The sequence below is a fragment of the Chiloscyllium punctatum genome, chromosome 34 (genome assembly GCF_047496795.1).
Source record: "Chiloscyllium punctatum isolate Juve2018m chromosome 34, sChiPun1.3, whole genome shotgun sequence".
Taxonomy (NCBI): domain Eukaryota; kingdom Metazoa; phylum Chordata; class Chondrichthyes; order Orectolobiformes; family Hemiscylliidae; genus Chiloscyllium; species Chiloscyllium punctatum.
Window position 1 is genome coordinate 56,712,047 of NC_092772.1, and position 21,573 is coordinate 56,733,619.

The 21,573-nt window shown below is 48.7% G+C and overlaps 1 protein-coding gene across 1 annotated transcript; it reads right to left on the bottom strand.

Annotated features, from left to right (window-relative positions):
* Nucleotides 1-1,559: 1,559 nt before the first annotated feature.
* Nucleotides 1,560-11,785, bottom strand: LOC140458965 (CD276 antigen-like). Its single transcript, XM_072553701.1, has 5 exons — nucleotides 11,732-11,785; nucleotides 8,698-8,827; nucleotides 3,004-3,348; nucleotides 2,825-2,863; nucleotides 1,560-2,147 (listed from the first exon to the last, which is right to left on the bottom strand). The coding sequence occupies exons 1-5, from the start codon at nucleotides 11,783-11,785 to the stop codon at nucleotides 1,744-1,746; spliced, it is 972 nt and encodes a 323-aa protein (XP_072409802.1). The 3' UTR covers nucleotides 1,560-1,743.
* Nucleotides 11,786-21,573: the final 9,788 nt, after the last annotated feature.

A 21,573-nucleotide genomic window follows, 5' to 3' on the forward strand; every position in this document is an offset into this window, starting at 1 on the left:
GAATTACAGAGCTCCAAAGCCTGGCAGCTCAAGGCACAGCCACCAATGGGGCAGCAATGGAAATATCAGGGAGACAGGAGCACAGAGATCTGAGGGCTGTACAGCTGAAGGTGGTTACAGATTGGGAGGGCTGAGGCCATGAAAGGATTGGAAAAAAGATAGGAATGTTCAAATCTGTCCATCTCAGTCTGAAACAGATTTAACGATGGAACATCCACAACCTCATGGAATATAAACGTGAACCAGCTTATCCCTGTTTGCAGCCTCTGTATCCTCCTCACAGCTTACTTTCCCACTGAGCTTTGTATCAGCAGCAAACTGGGACAATCCCACTCTATCCCCCCATCTCAGTCACTGATATAGATTGTGAGTCACTGAGGTCCCAGCACTGATCCTTGCAGCACCAGTTACATCCTGACAACTGACAATGACCCTTTTGTTCCTGCTCTGTTCCTGTCCATTAACCAATCCTCAATCCATGCTACATTACCCCCCAGTCCCCTGGGCACTCATCTTGTACAACAACCTATTGTGTGGCACCTTCTCAAATACCTCCTGAAATTTCCAATATGTGCCCCATCCTCTGGTTCTCCAGTGGGATAATATTTATACCTTTCCAATCCACGGGGACGGTTCAGCAGCGAGAGGATGACAAGCTGGAAGTGACTGGATGCTGCTGCTCAATGAGAGGCTGGATTGAAGCATCCTCACAGCTCAGGGAATGGACAGGGACAGAGCTCAGCAACATTTCACACAATGTTATACAAAGATCAAAGGGTTACCATGGAAATCGTGGAACATTCCAGAACTCACCTTCTTTGTTGCTTTTGGATGATATAAAACACAATTCCAGCAACAACAAGAACAGCACCAATCCCAATTCCCAATCCAACTCTTAGTCCAGTGGAGAGTCCAGGACCTGAAAAACAGAGTGAAGCCATTAACAGACTGGGACACACAAACAAAACTAACAGCAGAGACCTTCAGCACCTAGTGTTTCAGAACCAGCCCCAGTACAAACAGATCCCTGGGTAATTCTAGTCCTGGAGGAATGTGGGAGGTTAGATCCCAATAATCACACACACACACACACACCGGACCACCCCACAGCTCTTTGCACACACACACACTGCCCCACGATGGGATTGATACATGCCTTCCAGTATTGAGAACTGTACACTGACCAGCATCAGTTTACCTCCAATTAAACCACTGATGAAATTGTTTTATTTTACAGTTATTTTCCTGTAGAGAAGCCTACAGCATTGAGAGGAAAGTGCTTGAGATGAATTTCAATGTGCTTTACAACTGGGTCAATATAATACCACACTGCCTTCAATCCAGGGTCACCCCCTCCAGACTGTATCGCTCAGTGCCCTCACCTCTGGTGGGCCTGTCCTTCCAGTGGGACAGGACATACCCAGGGATAGTGATCGGGGAGTCTGGGATGTTGTGTTATTTCTGTCAGTGTGACTATGTCCCACAGTCTCCCAAGTTGGACCCCAGTCCCCAGATGTTAGTGAGGGGGACTTTACAGGGTCAGCTGGGCTGGCTGTGACATTGCTGTGTCCTGATTCGATGCCTGGCTCACAGCCAGTGATCCATTCAGATTTATTGTGGATTTTCCTGTCCCGGGGTTTGGTGCAAACTGATTGATGTGCTCAGATAATTAAAGAGGGCAATTAAATGTCAACCAGGGTAATGTTGGACTGGTGTCACATGTCAACATAACTCACCACTGGATTATTGTCTCTGTAAAATCAGAGACTTAACAGAGAATACCTGAAACAGAAATATCTCATCTCTCACAGAGAGATGGACTGAAACAACTCCATCATGATGAAAGTGTTCCTCCATCTTGCTGTAAATCTGACATTGATACTCATCCTGGTCTGTCTCCCTGAGGTCAGAGGTCAGAACTGACCAGTTGCCTTGTTCCAGTTGATCTTTGAACAGGTTTGTTCTGTTTCTGAACCATGGGTCTTGTTTTCTCAAATCTTCGATCCCGTTCACAAACTCGTGTACCATTTCACTCTTGGGTGTCCCCCAGATTACCAGTAAATCAGAGACTGGGATATTCCCTTTGTAGGTACAGAGCAGTACAACCTGCTCCCCAAGGAACCCAGAAACTGGGACAGGCGAGTCACCTGGATAAGATTGAGAGTATTTATCCACAGATAGAACCTCCCTGTTGGTACATTACAGCCCAAGCTTCACATGGTTACACTGTGATGCTGGATTTACAAGAAGCTCTGATCAGTAACTCACTGCTTTCATTTCTATGGGAAGATTAAAGCTCAAGATCACATTATTTCTAACAAAGATTCCCTCCACTGTGTGCAGACTCTAATCTTTCTTTAAACTGGAAACTGCACAGAGCCATATGCAAGCAAGTAAATCTCAACAAGATGAGAAAATTCCCTTTCTGCCAGGGACTGGGTGGAAGACCAGTCAATATGGCTTCACTGACTTCAACCAGCATCATTCCCAATCCCATCAGTTTCCCAAGAGGAGGGTTCCATTCACATTGTACCGAGAGTCTCCACACAGAATTCCAGAAACACTAATGATAGTAGGAAGTAGGAATCCCTAGTATTCTGTATCTAAGGGACAGGAAGGGGTGACTCAGAAACAGAAATAACAATCCCAGGAAGATTAAGGACCACTTCCAGGGAACAGTGGCTCATACCACTAACTCTCACGGAGTCATTCTTTGGTAAAATATCACACAGCATTTCAAACCTTCCAACCTTCCTCCCTGTCTATCCATCATGATCCAGTGTAAGAGCTGAAAGCACATGCAGTAGTTTAGAAACAGATTTACCTGGTACAGGTGTGTTCGGTCCAGGTGTAGGAGCTCGCTCTAAAGAAAACATCATGTGTTTAGTACAGTGTGTGAAACAAACTGCAGAAAAATTCAAAGTCCAGTTTCCCAACATGACTACTATACTATTATCTCAGGAAATCAAACTCAGAGCAAAATAACCAAACGAAAACACTCACCTGTGACAGAGAGATGGACTGAAACAACTTCCAGCCATCGAAAGCGATCCCCCATCTTGCTGTAAATCTGACACTGGTATTCATCCTGGTCTGTCTCCCTGAGGTCAGAGGTCAGAACTGACCAGTTGCCTTGTTCCAGTTGATCTTTGAACAGTTTTGTTCTGTTTCTGAACCGTGGGTCTTGTTCTCTGAAATCATCATTCCCATCAACAAACTTGTGTACGATTTCACTCCTGGGCGTCCCCCAAATAATCTGTAAATCAGAGACTTGGACATTCCCTTTGTAGATATAGGGCAGCACAACCTGCTCCCCAAGGAACCCAGAAACTGGGACAGGCGAGTCACCTGGAAAAGATTGGAAGTATTTATCCACAGATAGAACCTTCCTGTTAGTATATTACATCCCAAGCTTCACATGGTTACACTGGATTTACAAGAAGCTCTGATCAGTAACTCACTGCTTTCATTTCTGAGGGAAGGTTAAAGCTCAGATACTGAGGGTCTCCAACTAAAGGGAACTTGTGCTGGATATTTGTCAGCACTAAGCAGCTGGACAGTACTGTGTTACTTAGAACATAGAACAGTACAGCACAGAACAGGCCCTTCAGCCCATGTTGTTGTGCTGACCACTGATCCTCATGTGAGGTAAACCTAATGTACACACCCTCAAATTTCTGTGACCATATGCATGTCCAGCAGTCTCTTAAATATCCCCAATGATCTCGCTTCCACAACTGCTGCTGGCAACACATTCCATGCTCTCACAACTCTCTGCATAAAGAACCCGCCTCTGACATCCCCTCTACACTTTCCGCCAAACAGCTTAAAACTATGACCTCTCGTGTTAACAATTTCTGCCCTGGGAAATAGTCTCTGGCTATTGACTCTATCTATGCCTCTCACTATCTTGTACACCTCAATTAGGTCCCCTCTCCTCCTCCTTTTCTCCAATGAAAAAAGTCCGAGCTCAGTCAACCTCTCTTCATAAGATAAGCCCTCCAGTCCAGGCAGCATCCTGGTAAACCTCCTCTAAACCCTCTCCAAAGCATCCACATCTTTCCTATAATATGGCAACCAGAACTGAACACAGTATTCCAAGTGCGGTCTAACCAAAGTTTTATAGAGCTGCAACAAGATCTCACAACTCTTAAACTCAATCCCCCTGTTAATGAAAGCCAAAACACCATATGCTTTTTTAATGACCCTGTTCATTTGGGTGGCCATTTTAAGAGATCTATGTACCTGCACACCAAGATCCTGCTGTTCCTCCATACAGCCAAGAATCCGGTCTTTAATCCTGTACTCAACTTTCAAGTTCGACTTTCCAAAGTGCATCACTTCACATTTATCCAGGTTGAACTCCACCTGCCACCTCTCAGCCCATCTCTGCATCCTGTCAATGTCACGCTGCAGCCTACAACAGTCCTCTATACTGTCGAAGACACCTCCAACCTTTGTGTCGTCTGCAAACTTGCTAACCCATCCTTCAATCTCCTCATCCAAGTCATTAATGAAAATTACAAACAGTAGAGGCCCAAGAACAGAGCCCTGTGGAACACCACTCACCACTGACTTCCAGGCAGAATACTTTCCTTCTACTACCACTCACTGTCTTCTGTCAACCAGCCAATTCTGTATCCAGACAGCTAAATTTCCCTGTATCCCATTCCTCCTGACCTTCGGAATGAACCTACCATGGGGAACTTTATCAAGTGCCTTGCTGAAGTCCATTTACACCACATCCACCGCTCGACCCTTATCTACTTGTCTAGTAACATCCTCAAAGAACTCAATAAGATTGATGAGGCATGACCTGCCCCTCACAAAGCCATGCTGACTGCATTTAATCAAGCCATGCTCTTCCAGATGGTCATAAATCCTATCCCTCAGAATCCTTTCTAACACCTTGCAGACGACAGACGTGAGACTGACTGGTCTGTAATTGCCGGGGATTTCCCTATTTCCTTTCTTGAAGAGAGGAATTACATTTGCCTCCCTCCAGTCCTCAGGTATGACTCCAGTGGACAGCGAGGATGCAAAGATCCTCACAAGCGGCGAAGCAATCACATTTCTCGCTTCCCAAAGCAGCCGAGGACAAATCTGGTCTGGCCCTGACGACTTGTCAATTTTAATGTTTGTCAAAATTTTCAGCACATCAGCTTCCTCAATCTCTGCATTCCAGCACGCTCCTCAATGGTTTCATTCACTACAAGGTCCTTTTCTTTAGTAAAGACAGAAGAAAAAAAACTCATTTAGGACTTCCCCTACTTCCTCAGTCTCTATACAACAAGTTCCCTATGCTATCCCTGATCGGCCCTACTCTTTCTTTGATTATTCTCTTATTCCTCACATACGTGTAAAATGCCTTTGGATTCTCCCTAATCCTTCCTGCCAAGCCTTTTTCGTGCCCCCTCCTGGCTCTCCTCAGACCATTTTTCCTCGCCTGCCTGTAATCCTCTAGAGCTGAGCAAGACCCTAGCTTCCTCCACCTTACGTAAGCTACCTTCTTTCTTTTGACGAGAAGCTCCTCCGTTCTCATCATCCAAGGTTCCTTAATCTTTACCCCTTATTGCCTGTCTCCTTCTCCATAGCTATGTTTCCCATTTGGGCACACACTGGGAAAAAACAGCCGGATACCGGACTCAGACACTTACAGCACAGGAGGCCATTTGGCCCATCGTGTTTACAATACTTAACAATGGTCTGACGATAACTACTCCAGTTCCAGCTCTTTGCCTATTGTCCAGGACACCATGGCAACACAATTGAATATCTGAACACAGCTTAAATATAAGAGGAGTTTCTGACTCAATCACACTCTCAGTCATAAAGTTCCAGACTCTCACCAGCCTCTGTGTGAAAAAGATTCTCTCACTCTCCTCTTCACCTTCTAGCTCATACCTTAAATCTGCAGCCTCTACTGACTGACTGCTCTTCTCATGGAGAAAGTACCTTCCAGACCACATGATGTATGTCCCTCAATCTTATCCACCCCTATCAAGTCCCTTCTCAACATTCACTGCTCCAAGGAACACAATGGAAAATTGGCTTATGAACAGGAAGCAAAAAGTAGGAATAAATGAGTCATTTCACAGGTTGGCAGGATTTATAAGGACTGTGCCACAGGATTCAGTGTTGGGGCCTCAACTCTTTATAATTTCTATAAATGGTTTGGATGAAAGAATCCAAAGTTTGGAACCTAAATTAGCTGATGATGCAAAGAGAGGTCAGAAAGTGATTTGAGTGGAAAATACAAAGAACATACAAAGGAATATACAATGGCATCTTAGGTACAGAGTACTAGGTACAATCTTTACTTACAGAATAGAAAAATTAAGAAAAGAATTTACATTACATCTGTAGACAGTGTGGCCACAGGTCAGAAAAACAAAATGCAAAGTTAAAAAACAAACAGAATAGTCTCTGTCCAAAGGCTCTCCACAACAAAATGTCACAGGGGACCTCCACATGGTCTCCACTGGCTACTGCCACGCACTACACTGGCCCACTGGCCACTGGCATCCCTGCTTCGGATACCTGGGCCAGGTGTCCAAGGCCAGAAGAAAGGAGGAGAAAGAAAGGAGGCAGAGTGGACATCAGGTCTACTCCACCACCATCTTACTTCGTACTCTTGTGGGTGAAGCTAGGACCAAGGGTCTGACATGGAGATGGTGGCATTGGAGTAATGTCATTGAATCAGCAATCCATAAACACAGGTTAACATTCTGGGGTTGTGGGTTCAAATCCAACTATGGCAGATGACGAAATTTGCATCCAATATTAAAATCTGGAATGACATTTAAGAGTCTTTAAGGCAGAGGCAGATAGATTCTTGATGACCAAGAAGATGAAAGTTTTTCAGGATGTCCAGGAAGGTAGAGTTGAAGTTAAATTCAGGTCAGGCACGATCAAATGGCCTTCACTTATTGGTATGTAATTCCAGTCTGATCATTTTTTTCTCATAGCACACACCCTCCGAACCAGACACAATCTTTCAAGAAAAATCACTGACTTGGGGTTGGGACAGAGAACACTGACCTGAGTGTAAAAAAGGAGAGCGATGTGTGTGAAAGGGTGTTCCCGAGAATGTGGAAATGGCTTTCGTACAGGTTGAGGGGGACAGTGACAGGCAAGAATAGCATAGGGATGAGGCAGCAGCTGATGGTGTGAAAGGCGCCGAGGCAATGTGGATCGTCAACTCCCTCCGCCACTAACCTGTCAGATCTTGCTCCCCCGATCCAGTACAGCTTGATCCAGCCTTATCCCAGGACCCAAAGCCCAATAATGAGTCCTGATAACCTCACTCCCCTTACACAGTGACAATTCCCAGGTCTACTTGATTTCAGCTTTGGCAAGAAACCTGACCCCAATACTCAGGAACCCACCAAACTTCCACTGGATCCCAGTTTCCAATCCCAGTAGAGTGTTGCTCAGTGTCCAGATGCCAATATTCCCATCCTAGGGGTTAATCTAAAGACATCACGTGCCTTCCTTTCAGCTCTCTCTCACAATTATGAGGTGAAATGTGAACCTACTGTGTCCATTCCCTAGGTGGGTCCACTTTTGGGCCAGGGAGGGAGTGGGGGGAAGAGGAGGAGGAGGTATATCTCATTATTTCTCAGATAAGAATGTTTAGCATGGGCTGTGCAATACTGAGATTCTCTGTACAAATTAAACTTACTCTTATGATTCAGAATGTGAAACCTGTGTCGATTCATCATTCATTAGTGTTGCTCAGAAAGTTAAGCTTCTATTGTTAGTGAGTGAGCTTGGTTGTAACCAGCAAGTCTGAACAACCATTACATGATCAAACACACTCTACATCCCAATCTTGATACCCCAATCCCTCTACTCTTGGACAATTCCCAGTTCTATTCAATTCCAGAACTGATCCCAGTGCTCAGGACCCATCCCAGTCCCATGAATTATAGTCCCCCATCCCGTCGGGCAGCACGGTGGCACAGTGGTTAGCACTGCTGTCTCACAGCGCCAGAGACCCGGGTTCAATTCCCGCCTCAGGCCACTGTCTGTGTTGGAGTTTGCACATTCTCCCAGTGGGTTTCCTCCGGATGCTCCAGTTTCCTTCCACAGTCCAAAAATGTGCAGATTAGTGAATTGGCCATGCTAAACTGCCAGTAGCGTTAGGTAAAGGGGTAAATGTAGGGGAATGGGTCTGGGTGAGTTGTTCTTCGGAGGGTCGATGAGGACTTGTTGGGCCGAAGGGCCTGTTTCCACACTGTAAGTAATCTTATCAGTGTCACTGAATGTTGCTCAGGGTTCAGATGCCACTGTTCACATCCCAGGGGTTAATCTGAAGACATTAAGTGCCTCCCTTACAGCTCTCTCCCACACAATCATGGTGACTAATCGTGATTTAGTGGTGCTGGTGTTGAACTGGGGTGTAACAAAGTTAAAAATCAGACAATGCCAGGTTATAGTCAAACAGGTAGTACTAGCTTTCGGAGTGCTGCTCCTTCATCAGGTGGTTGTGGAACATTAAATCACAAGACACAGAATTTGTAGCAAAGGTTTACAGTATGATGCAGCTGACGTTAAACATTGAAAAAGACCTGGATTGTTTGTTAAGTGTCTCATCTTTTAGAATGATCATGTTGGTTTCAGTTTTTTCATATGTAAATCCCAGAGCTTTTTTTTTCTAAAAGTTATATTAATGGTGTTTAATTGTGAACCTACTGTGTCCCACTCCCTCAGGTGGGTCCACTTGCAGCCCACACAGCACCTTAAAGCAAGAGGAATTCCTGATTCTCCCCCACCCCCAGCCTTTAATCACTGCTGAAATGTTCCAGCAACTCACAGCACTGACCTGAAACAGCAGCAACAACATTTAGCAGCAGCAGCAGCAGCAGCGGGGGGAGTAGTTTCTGGGAGCTGTGTCCCTGCAACAAGAAAACACAGTGAGTCCCTTTCCAACAGATTCCCTTCCTGATCAGGTTGATGATCCAGCCCTGTCCCCGGGTGATGACTGACAGATACAGTCCATGAGAAGGGCTGGGACATGGGGACTTGGAGTGAGAGGGAGGGCAGGGACAATTCATTGAGAGATTCAATTTTGAATTCACCGCTTTGATGAGGGGGGATGATGAGGGTGAGGGGGGATGATGAGGGTGAGGGGGATGATGAGGATGAGGGGGATGATGGGGGTGAGGGGGGGATGATGAGGGTGAGGGGGGGATGATGAGGGTGAGGGGGGGATGATGAGGGTGAGGGGGGGATGATGAGGGTGAGGGGGGGATGATGAGGGTAGGGGATGATGAGGGTGAGGGGGATGATGAGGGTGAGGGGGGATGATGAGGGTGAGGGGGGATGATGGGGGTGAGGGGGATGATGAGGGTGAGGGGGGATGATGGGGGTGAGGGGGATGATGAGGGTGAGGGGGGGATGATGAGGGTGAGGGGGATGATGAGGGTGAGGGGGGATGATGATGATGAGGGGGATGATGAGGGTGAGGGGGGGATGATGAGGGTGAGGGGATGATGAGGGTGAGGGGGGATGATGAGGGTGAGGGGGGATGATGAGGGTGAGGGGGGATGATGGGGGTGAGGGGGGATGATGATGGTGAGGGGGATGATGAGGGTGAGGGGGGGATGATGAGGGTGAGGGGGATGATGAGGGTGAGGGGGATGATGAGGATGAGGGGGATGATGGGGGTGAGGGGGATGATGAGGGTGAGGGGGATGATGAGGGTGAGGGGGGGATGATGAGGGTGAGGGGGATGATGAGGGTGAGGGGGATGATGAGGGTGAGGGGGGATGATGGGGGTGAGGGGGATGATGATGGTGAGGGGGATGATGAGGGTGAGGGGGGGATGATGAGGGTGAGGGGGATGATGAGGGTGAGGGGGATGATGATGGTGAGGGGGGATGATGAGGGTGAGGGAGGGGGATGATGAGGGTGAGGGGGGGATGATGAGGGTGAGGGGGGATGATGAGGGTGAGGGGGGATGATGAGGGTGAGGGGGGATGATGGGGGTGAGGGGGATGATGATGGTGAGGGGGGATGATGATGGTGAGGGAGGATGATGGGGGGATGATGAGGGTGAGGGGGATGATGAGGGTGAGTGGGGGATGATGAGGGTGAGGGGGGATGATGAGGGTGAGGGGGATGATGAGGGTGAGGGGGGGATGATGAGGGTGAGGGGGGGATGATGAGGATGATGGGGGGATGATGAGGGTGAGGGGGATGATGAGGGTGAGGGGAGGATGATGAGGGTGAGGGGGGATGATGGGGGTGAGGGGGATGATGATGGTGAGGGGGGATGATGAGAGTGAGGGGGATGATGAGGGTGAGGGGGATGATGAGGATGAGGGGGATGATGGGGGTGAGGGGGATGATGAGGGTGAGGGGGATGATGAGGGTGAGGGGGATGATGAGGGTGAGGGGGATGATGAGGGTGAGGGGGGATGATGGGGGTGAGGGGGGATGATGATGGTGAGGGGGATGATGAGGGTGAGGGGGGGATGATGAGGGTGAGGGGGATGATGAGGGTGAGGGGGATGATGATGGTGAGGGGGGATGATGAGGGTGAGGGAGGGGGATGATGAGGGTGAGGGGGGGATGATGAGGGTGAGGGGGGATGATGAGGGTGAGGGGGGATGATGAGGGTGAGGGGGGATGATGGGGGTGAGGGGGATGATGATGGTGAGGGGGGATGATGATGGTGAGGGAGGATGATGGGGGGATGATGAGGGTGAGGGGGATGATGAGGGTGAGGGGGGGATGATGAGGGTGAGGGGGGATGATGAGGGTGAGGGGGATGATGAGGGTGAGGGGGGGATGATGAGGGTGAGGGGGGGATGATGAGGATGATGGGGGGATGATGAGGGTGAGGGGGATGATGAGGGTGAGGGGAGGATGATGAGGGTGAGGGGGGATGATGGGGGTGAGGGGGATGATGATGGTGAGGGGGGATGATGAGAGTGAGGGGGGGATGATGAGAGTGAGGGGGATGATGAGGGTGAGGGGGGGATGATAAGGGTGAGGGGGATGATGAGGGTGAGGGGGGGATGATGAGGGTGAGGGGGGGATGAGGGTGAGGGAGGGGGGTGATGAGGGTGAGGGGGGATGATGAGGGTGAGGGAGGATGATGGGGGGATGATGAGGGTGAGGGGGATGATGAGGGTGAGGGGGGGATGATGAGGGTGAGGGGGGGATGAGGGTGAGGGAGGGGGGTGATGAGGGTGAGGGGGGATGATGAGGGTGAGGGAGGATGATGGGGGGATGATGAGGGTGAGGGGGATGATGAGGGTGAGGAGGGGATGATGAGGGTGAGGGGGGGATGAGGGTGAGGGAGGGGGGTGATGAGGGTGAGGGGGGATGATGAGGGTGAGGGGGGGATGATGAGGGTGAGGGGGATGATGAGAGTGAGAGGGGGGTGATGAGGGTGAGGGGGATGATGAGGGTGAGGGAGGGGTGTGATGAGGATGAGGGGGGATGATGAGGGTGAGGGGGGATGATGAGAGTGAGAGGGGGGTGATGAGGGTGAGGGGGATGATGAGGGTGAGGGAGGGGTGTGATGAGGATGAGGGAGGGGGATGATGAGGGTGAGGGGGGATGATGAGGGTGAGGGGGGGATGGGGGTGAGGGTGGATGATGAGGGTGAGGGAGGGGGGATGATGAGGGTGAGGGAGGGGGATGATGAGGGTGAGTATCCCCCCAGACCCCCCTCCCTCCCTCCCTCCCTCCGTGTCCCCGGGTGGGAGACACTGACAGTAAGGACCTGCAGCTCTGAGCCTGAACCAACAAGAATGAGGAGCCGTGGCATTCTCCCGCGCCAGGGGAAAGAATTCCCGTGCTTTTCCCCGTATTTCCTCATCCCACCCTCCAAGAGGGGCGTGAGCTGAATATTAAATATTCAAAACACACAATTCCCAGTGACCAGGAGAGAGGGAGAGTCCAGGGGGACATTACAGGATTAGCTCTGGGTTATATCTGAGTGAGACACAATCCGCTCTCCCTCCAACATGGAGTTTTACCAAATGTTTCTCCGCAACTTCTCGGTCTCCTGTCAGTGTCTGCCTCTGATCCTGATCGCAGTCCCGGTCCCGGTCCCGGGAAAGGAGCTGCAGGTACTTACTGTCAGTGTCTCCCACCCGGGGACACGGAGGGAGGGGGGTCTGGGGGAAACTTTCCGAGCAGTGAATCTGTTGGAAAGGGACTCACTGTGTTTTCTTGTTGCAGGGACACAGCTCCCAGAAACTACTCCCCCCGCTGCTGCTGCTGCTGCTGCTGCTAAATGTTGTTGCTGCTGTTTCAGGTCAGTGCTGTGAGTGCTGGAACATTTCAGCAGTGATTAAAGGCTGGGGGTGGGGGAGAATCAGGAATTCCTCTTGCTTTAAGGTGCTGTGTGGGCTGCAAGTGGACCCACCTGAGGGAGTGGGACATTGTAGGTTCACATTACACACTGTCATCATGAGAGGGAGCTGAAAGGAAGGCACTTAATGTCTTCAGATTAACCCCTGGGATGGGAACAGTGGCATCTGGACCCTGAGCAACACTCAGTGACACTGGGATGGGACAGTTTGGTAGAGTGGTATTGGGATGGAGTACTAAGCACTGGGTTCAGGCGTATGAGAAATTTTACAATCCCCAATCAGTGGAAATGGTTTATCTCCACCTACCTTGCCTTTTCATGTTAATATCTTGAAGATGTCAATCATATCACCTCAACCTTTTGAAATTCTAGAAAAAAAGACATAATTTGTGTCATCTCTCTTTATACTTTAACCCCTGAAGTCCTGGTATCATTCTTGTAAACCGACCATTTGTATTCTTTCCAAGGCCATTCTATCCTTCCTACGTTGCGGTTCCCAGATCTGCTCACAATATTCCAAGTGGGGTCTAAGCATAATGTCTGCATTCGTGTACTCCAGTCCTCTGGATTTAAAGACTAGAACTCCATTACTTCTCGTTATTTCCTGTTCTTGCCATTTTAAATATCTATCCACTTGAACACCCAAGTCTCTTTGGATATCCACTGTGTTTGACTTCACACCATCTAGACAAGAGGCGCCAAGTGTGTCAGATTAATGGTGGAGGGAGATGAGATCAGTTTCGGGAGGTGGGGAGTGGCACCTTTTGGAGATAGGGTTATTTTGAATTTGTGGCTATTTATTTGAATCCACAATCAAATCAGTTAATCCTCAGTTGTCACCTATCACAGTATCTAATTTTATTTTGAAGTAATTTGAAAGTGCAGATTATAATTTTAGAAGCTGTGAATAGGACTGGGTATGGGATTGGGATATAATGTAGTAGCAGTGAATACTGGACAAATACTTCCAATCTTTTCCAGGTGACTCGCCTGTCCCAGTTTCTGGGTTCCTTGGGGAGCAGGTTGTGCTGCCCTGTACCGACAAAGGGAATGTCCCAGTCTCTGATTTACTGGTTATCTGGGGAACACTCAAATATGAATTTTTACACCAGTTTGTCAATGGGAGTGATGACTTGGGCGGCATGGTGGCACAGTGGTTAGCACTGCTACCTCACAGCGCCAGAGACCCTGGTTCAATTCCCGCCTCAGGCGACTCTCTGTGTGGAGTTTGCACATTCTCCCCGTGTCTGCGTGGGTTTCCTCCGGGTGCTCCGGTTTCCTCCCACACTCCAAAGATGTGCAGGTCAGGTGAATTGGCCATGCTAAATTGCCCGTAGTGTTAGGTAAGGGGTCGATGTAGGGGTATGGGTGGGTTGCGCTTCGGCGGGGCGGTGTGGACTTGTTGGGCCGAAGGGCCTGTTTCCACACTGTAAGTAATCTAATCTAATCTAACCCACAGTTCAGAAACAGAACAAACCTGTTCAAAGATCAACTGGAACAAGGCAACTGGTCAGTTCTGATCTCTGACCTCAGGGAGACAGACCAGGATGCGTATCAGCGTGAGATTTACAGTAAGAGGAGAAAACAACTTCATTGGGAGAAAGTTGTTCAAGTCAATCTCTCTGTGACAGGTGAGAGGTCTATATTTCAGCTATTGTTTCATCTTTGACCTGAGATGGCACATTCATTGTTAATTGACTAATCTAGAGTATTTGAACATTTCTGCAGTTTGTTTCACACACCGTACTAAACACATGATGTTTTCTTTAGAGCGAGCTCCTACACCTGGACCAAACACACCTGTACCAGGTAAATCTGTTTCTAAACTACTGCATGTGCTTTCAGCTCTTACATTTGATCATGCTGGATAGTTTGAAATGCTGTGTGATATTTTACCAAAGAATGACTCAGTTAGAGTGAGTGGTGTGAGTCACTGTCACTGTTACCTGGAACTGGTCCTTAAGGTCCCTGGAATTGTTCTTTCTGTTTCTGAGACTCCACTTCCTGCCCCTCATGTACAGAACTCTGAGAATTCCTGCTTCCGTTAGCATTAGTGTTTCTGGAATTCTGTGTGGAGAGTCTCGCTTCCATGTGAATGGAACCATCCTGTTGGAAAACTGACGAATTGGGATTGAAATCAGTGTAGAGTAATATTGATCCAGATGTAACCTGGCCTTCCACCTAGTCCCAGGAAGAAAGGGAATTTTCTCACCTTGTTGAGATTTCTTTGGTTCCATGTGGCTTTGTGCTGTTTCCAGTTTTTAAAGTTGTGTGCACTGAACAGGGAATTGCCATTATAAATGCTACAAATCTGAGCTTTACACTTCCCACAGAAATGAAAACAGAGTTATAGATCACAGCTCCTTCAAAATCTGGTATTGGTGTTTGAGATTTTCAAGTCAGTTTATTCAATAAAAATCTGAAAATAGAAAATTATTCCCAATAAAACTTCATGGGAAGCTGTTCGATTGTTGTAAAACCCCATCTGGTTCCCTCATGTCTCCGTAGGGAAGGAAACCTGCCGTCCTTACCCAGGCTGGTCTCCATATGACTCCAGTCCCACACTAATCTGGGGGACGTTTACCTGGCCTTTTTAATTATCTGAGCGCATCAATCAGTTTGTACCAAACCCCTAGACAGGAAAATCCACAATAAAACTGAATGGATCACTGGCTGTGAACCAGGCATCGAATCAGGACACAGCAATGTCACAGCCAGCCCAGCTGACCCTGCAAAGTCCCCCTCACTAACATCTGGAGACTGGGGTCCAACTTGGGAGACTGTGGAACATAGTCACACTGACAGAAATAACACAACATCACAGACTCCCCGATCACCATCCCTGGGTATGTCCTGTCCCAATGGAAGGACAGGCCCACCATGGTGAGGGCACAGAGAGATATAGTCCAGAGGGAGTGACCCTGGATAGAAGGCAGTGCAGTATAATATTGAAAGTCGTATGAAACACTTTCCTTTCGATGCTGTCAGCTTCTCCACAGGAGAATAATCTTAAATTTAAAATTTCATCATCTGTTGTATTTAATTGAGGGGAGATTGATGCTGGTCAGTGTTCATTGTGGGGCTCTGTGCGCGTGTGTGTGAATATTGGGATCTAACCTCTCACATCCCTCCAGGACTAGAATTACCCAGGGATCTGTTTGTACTGGGGCTGCTTCTGAAACACGAGATGCTGAAGTTTTGTTTGTGTGTCCCAGTCTGTTAATGGCTTCATTATGTCTCTAGGTCCTGGACTCTCCACTGGAGCAAGAGTTGGATTGGGAATCGGGATTGCTGCTGGAATTGTTACTGGAATTGTGGGTTACATTGTCCTAAAGCCACAAAGATGGTGAGTTCTGGAATGTTCCACTATTTCCATGGTAACCCTTTGATCTTTGTATAACATTGTGTGAAATGTTGCTGAGCTCTGTCCCTGTCCATTCCCTGAGCTGTGAGGATGCTTCAATCCAGCCTCTCATTGAGCAGCAGCATCCAGTCACTTCCAGCTCGTCATCCTCTCGCTGCTGAACAGTCCCCGTGGATTGGAAAGGAGCAAATATTATCCCACTGGAGAACCAGAGGATGGGGCATATATTGGGAATTTCAGAAGGTATTTGAGAAGGTGCCACACAATAGGTTGTTGCTCAAGATGAGGGCCCAGGGGATTGGGGGGGTAATATAGCATGGATTGTGGATTGGTTAATGGACAGGAACAGAGCAGGAACAAAAGGGTCATTGCCAGTTGTCAGGATGTAACTGGTGCTGCAAGGATCAGTGCTGGGACCTCAGTGACTCACAATCTATATCAGTGACTGAGATGGGGGGATAGAGTGGGATTGTCCCAGTTTGCTGCTGATACAAAGCTCGGTGGGAAAGTAAGCTGTAAGGGGGAATACAGAGGCTACAAACAGGGATAAGCTGGTTCACGTTCATACTCCATGTGGGTGTGGATTTTCCATCGTTAAATCTGTTTCTAACTGAGAATGACAGATTTGAACATTCCCATCCTTTTTCCAATCCCTCCATGGCCTCAGCCCTCCCTATGTGTAACCACCTTCAGCTGTACAGCCCTCAGATCTCTGTACTCCTGTCTCCCTGATATTTCCATTGCTGCCCCATTGGTGGCTGTGCCTTCAGCTGCCTGGCTCGGAAGCTCTGTAATTCCTCACCTAAACCTCTTTGACCAAGTTTCTCTCCTCCTTCTCCCTCTGTTATTCCAATGCCTCTCTCTCTCTTGTCTTTTCCTATACTACACAATGAACAAGGTGCTATTGAAAGGCAAGTTGTTGCTCACTCTCCTCCACTTTTTGAACCACACAGCCCATCCCTTATCCTGGGTATTGGAGGGATCAGTCACTGAGAATACCATCTCCTTTGTTTCTCTCAATATCCACATCTCTGTGCTCCCCGCCTTTCCCCACGTACAGCCCTCAATGTGGGAGGAGGAACTATCGCAGGGTTCTCTCACTCTCTCCTCTGGCCCTCCCTCTGTCAGTCAGCACAGCTCCTGTGCAGTGTCCAGCTCTTGCCCATTGCCTTCCCTATAAGCCTCCTCTCCTCTACACTCTGTGCTCCATCACCGTGCAGCTCCTGTCACCCATTTTCCAGCTCCCATTGGTCCCCAGGATGTTGAGGGTCATTTCATGTGTCTGTGCTCCTGAACAGCTCCTTTACACACACGTACAAAGTGTTGGATTCTTTTAACCTGTTCTCTGCTGGTTTCTCTTACAATAGCAAACAAAATCCACACAAGATGGCAGCATCGAATAGTGTCCCTTTGAGAGAGGTGACCTGCTCAGGTGAAGCACGGAGCCTTGTACCAACAGCACCTGAGCGTCAGGATGGAGCGGCTGGAGAACAAAACCTTCTGGGGAACGGGGCTGTCCAGCACTGACTGAGTTTCCACTGCACTGAGCCTGGGGATCGTGTGATTCCTGATGAAAAGCCTGAGCTCAGGAATGGGATCAGCAATCGCCTTTCATTTTGCACAAATCCTTCTGAGCAGCACCATCTCAGGAAAACTCCCAGTGGGAGTGTTGTCCCTTTATTCAAAAAACCGACCAAGTGTTTCATCCTCTGTATTATCTCAGCAGTCCTGTTACAGTCTGTGTCCAAACACTGTCTCAGGGTTCAGCTGTGGTACCCTAACTCTAACCCCCAACGCTAATCCTGTGAGATATTTTTCACAGATAATTTCTTTATTCTTAATTAAGAACTTTATTAATTTGTGCTCAGTGTGGGTGATGCTGTCAGTGCCCCATTTATTGTCCATGTGGCCTTGACCCACTGCAGTCTTTGTAGTGATGGTGCTCCCACAGTGGGGAACATGGGAAGAGGCCTCAGAAACTCCCCCTGCAGCAGCGCCTACTGGGCAAAGCCAGGAACTACATCACAACCACCTGATGAAGAAGCAGCGCTTGGAAAGGTTCCAAATGAGCCTGTTGGACTCTAACCTGATGGTGTGTGATTTTTAACTGTATTTCCTGCAGTATTGTAATATGAGGATATTGATAATACAGGAAATAATGTAATGTAATGAAGGTATTAATAGTATATTGATCTTGTGCTGATATGTCCTGTATGTTTATTTCTGACTTTTGTGTACAAAACAAGATTGTAAATATTTTATATGTAGATATTCCCATATTTTTATTCCGGATATTTCTTGCATTTCTACCCCTGCTTTTTGCTTTGAGCTGGGATTAAGGAAAAGCTGGTGCTGATTTTAGGGGGTCTACAGACTGATGTTTATTTACTCTGCTGGTCACTGCATGAACAGAGGGGCTGCTGTCTACAGGCAGTAAGTCCCTGATACGACTTGGAGTGAATGGAATTGGCTGAAGACTGGGATCGGTGATTGTGGGAATCTCAGGAGGAGCAGGAACATTTATCCAGTCGGTGTTCCTGGCTGGAGACGTTCTGAGCCGGAGTGGAGTGGACTGGAGGCAGGGAGCGGCTGTGAGCTGGGGGCGGGCTGCAGGGGTGCCTTATATCGGAAAGTAATGCAACTTGCCTTTTTAATCGCTCTGTCACACCTCCCGCTGTGGTTCAGTCCCGTTTTATTCACAGAAATTGGCAAGTCACAGAGAGACTGAACCGCATGGAGACAGACCATTAGACATTGAGCCGCACTTCCCTCTCGATGTGTAACTTTTTAATGAAAGGCTTTACGATTTACATATGAAAGAAGTGAAACTAACAAAGTCATTCTAACAGGTGAGAGATTTAACACACAATCCAGGTCTTTTTTCAATATATAATTTCAGTTACATCACACTATAAACTTTTGCTGTAAATTCTGTGTCTTACAATCGTGTCCTCCAGAAAGAGTTGGATAGGGCTCTCAAGGAGAGTGGAATCAAGGGTTATGGAGATAAGGCAGGAACAGGATACTGATTTGAGGATGATCAGCCATGATCATAATGAATGGTGGTGCAGGCTCGAAGGGCAGAATGGCCTGCACCTATTGTCTATTGTCTATCCACCTGATGAGGGAGCAGTGCTCCGAAAGCTAATGCTTCTAATTAAACCGGTTGGTCTTTAACCTGGTGTTGGGTGATTTTTAACTTTGTGCTTCCAGACTGTTTATAAACAGGGTTTGGAGTTTGGCCAAGTTCATGTTGAATCAGACGGAAATATTTCTCTTAATTCATTTCCAGCAGTGACTCGCTGGGCCCGCGTTTATTCTCGAATTAGAATTAGAATATCTTTATTGTCACGTGTACTCAAGTACAGGAGTACAGTGAAACCTTGACAATGTCAAACCCTGGATACAATGTAGAGCGATTCAAAAGGGAAGTTGTGTTACTTTACCATGATTCACAGTAAGATATAAGACACCCCTCCAGCCCGCTCCCGGCTCACAGCCGCTCCATGTCCCCGCTCTGTGCCTCTAACCCACTCACTTGCCCTTGGGGGTGTTGCTGAGCCACCTTCCTGACCCACTGCAGTCCATCCCCGCTGTGAAAGGAGAAGTTATCCTCGCCCTGGAGGACCATGGGGCTGCTCTCATTACAGAGAGAGGGCTGGTGGTGATTGAACTGGTGCCCTGGATTCTGAACCGGTGCCCTCTGGGCCTGGACTCTCAGCTGGGGGGCTTCTTGAACCGCTGCAGTCCATGTGCTGTGGGTAGACCCACAACGTCTTTAGGCAATTGGCTGGGTGGGGATTAGAATTATGTTTACTGTCAGATGTACTCACATGGGGACAGTGAAAAGGTGACAAGGCATTGCTTTGGTACTGAGGTACCCAGGTACAGATTGTCGGAATTCATTAGAGAAAGAAAATAAAAGTCCAGCATTAGGTCCCAAAATACAAAGCCCTCGGAATTAATTGGACAGTAAGTGCAGAGTTACAGTTTCCCGACTCCAGTCTGTGCTGGTACCTGGCCCAGCCTCATCTCCAGACTGCAGCAGGCCAGGGATCTCAGCACCAGACTCTGATGGGGACTTGTCTTCACACCATGCCAGGCCTGGCCTCCAAGGGCCGGATCCACAGAGCCCCTTCCGCTACTGAAGCAGGCCCCGCCTCCGAAAGGACCCTGGACAGTCGTTGCTCAAGCTGCGCCTGCCCCTGGCACAAGGAAACGGCCCAGACCCACTGACTCAGCAGCTCCCTGCAACCCCCCCCCCCCCTTCATTGCAGCTGCAAACAACAACAAACAAAATGCATTTGGTACAAAAGGCAAGTGAATACATTGAAAAAGAAAGAAGGATTTATCCTTGTTGTGTACAGGATATACTGGACACCTTTCCACATTGTTAGGGAGATACCAGTGTTATAACTGTACTCACAGAGCTAGGGAGACAGCAAGTGATCCGTGATTGTGGGAATCTCAGGAGGAGAAAGTGAGGACTGCAGATGCTGGAGATCAGAGCTAAAAATGTGTTGCTGGAAAAGCGCAGCAGGTCAGGCAGCATCCAAGGAACAGGAGAATCGACGTTCCGGGCATGAGCCCTTCTTCAGGAATGAGGAAAGTGAGTCCAGCAGGCTAAGACAAAAGGTTGGGAGGAGAGACTTGGGGGAGGGGCATTGGGAATGCGGTAGGTGGAAGGAGGTCAAGGTGAGGGTGATAGGCCGGAATGGGGGTGGGGGCGGAGAGGTTAGGAATAAGATTGCAGGTTAGGAAGGTGGTGCTGAGTTCGAGGGATTCGAGGGTGGGGGCAGGGGAAATGAGGAAACTGGAGAAATCTGAGTTCATCCCTTGTGGTTGGAGGGTTCCTAGGCGGAAGATGAGGCGCTCATCCTCCAACCGTATGGTCTGGCGATGGAGGAGTCCAAGGACCTGCATGTCCTTGCTGGAGTGGGAGGGGTAGTTCAAGTGTTGAGCCACGGGGTGGTTGGGTTGGTTGGTCCAGGTCTCCCAGAGTTGTTCTCTGAAACGTTCCGTAAGTAGGCGGCCTGTCTCCCCAATATAGAGGAGGCCACATCGGGTGCAGCGGATGCAATAAATGATGTGTGTGGAGGTGCAGGTGAATTTGTGGTGGATATGGAAGGATCCCTTGGGGCCTTGGAGGGAGGTAAGGGGGGAGGTGTGGGCACAAGTTTTGCATTTCTTGCGGTTGCAGGGGAAGGTACCGGGAGTGGAGGTTGGGTCGGTGGGGGGGTGTGGATCTGACAAGGGAGTCACGGAGGGAGTGGTCTTTCCGGAATGCTGATAGGGGAGGGGAGGAAAATATATCGCTGGTGGTGGGGTCCGTTTGGAGGTGGCGGAAATGACGACGGATGATACGCTGTATATGGAGTTTGGTGGGGTGGTAGGTGAGGACCAGTGGGGTTCTGTCCTGGTGTTGATTGGAGGGGCGGGGCTCAAAGGCGGAGGAGCAGGAAGTAGAAGAGATGTGGTGGTGGGCATCGTCAATCACGTCTAGGGGAAAATTGCAGTCTTTGAAGAAGGAGGCCATCTGGGTTGTTCGGTCTTGGAACTAGTCCTCCTGGGAGCAGATGCGGCGGAGACGAAGGAATTGGGAATATGGGTTGGCGTTTTTACAGGGGGCAGGGTGGGAGGAGGTGTAGTCTTGGTAGCTGTGGGAGTCAGTCGGTTTATAGTAAATGTCCGTGTTGACTCGGTCGCTCGAGATAGAAATGGAGAGGTCTAGGAAGGGGAGGGAGGAGTCTGAGACGGTCCAGGTGAATTTGAGGTCGGGGTGGAAGGTGTTGGTAAAGTGGATGAACTGTTCAACCTCCTCGTGGGAGCACGAGGCAGCGCCGATACAGTCATCGATGTAGCGGAGGAAAAGGTG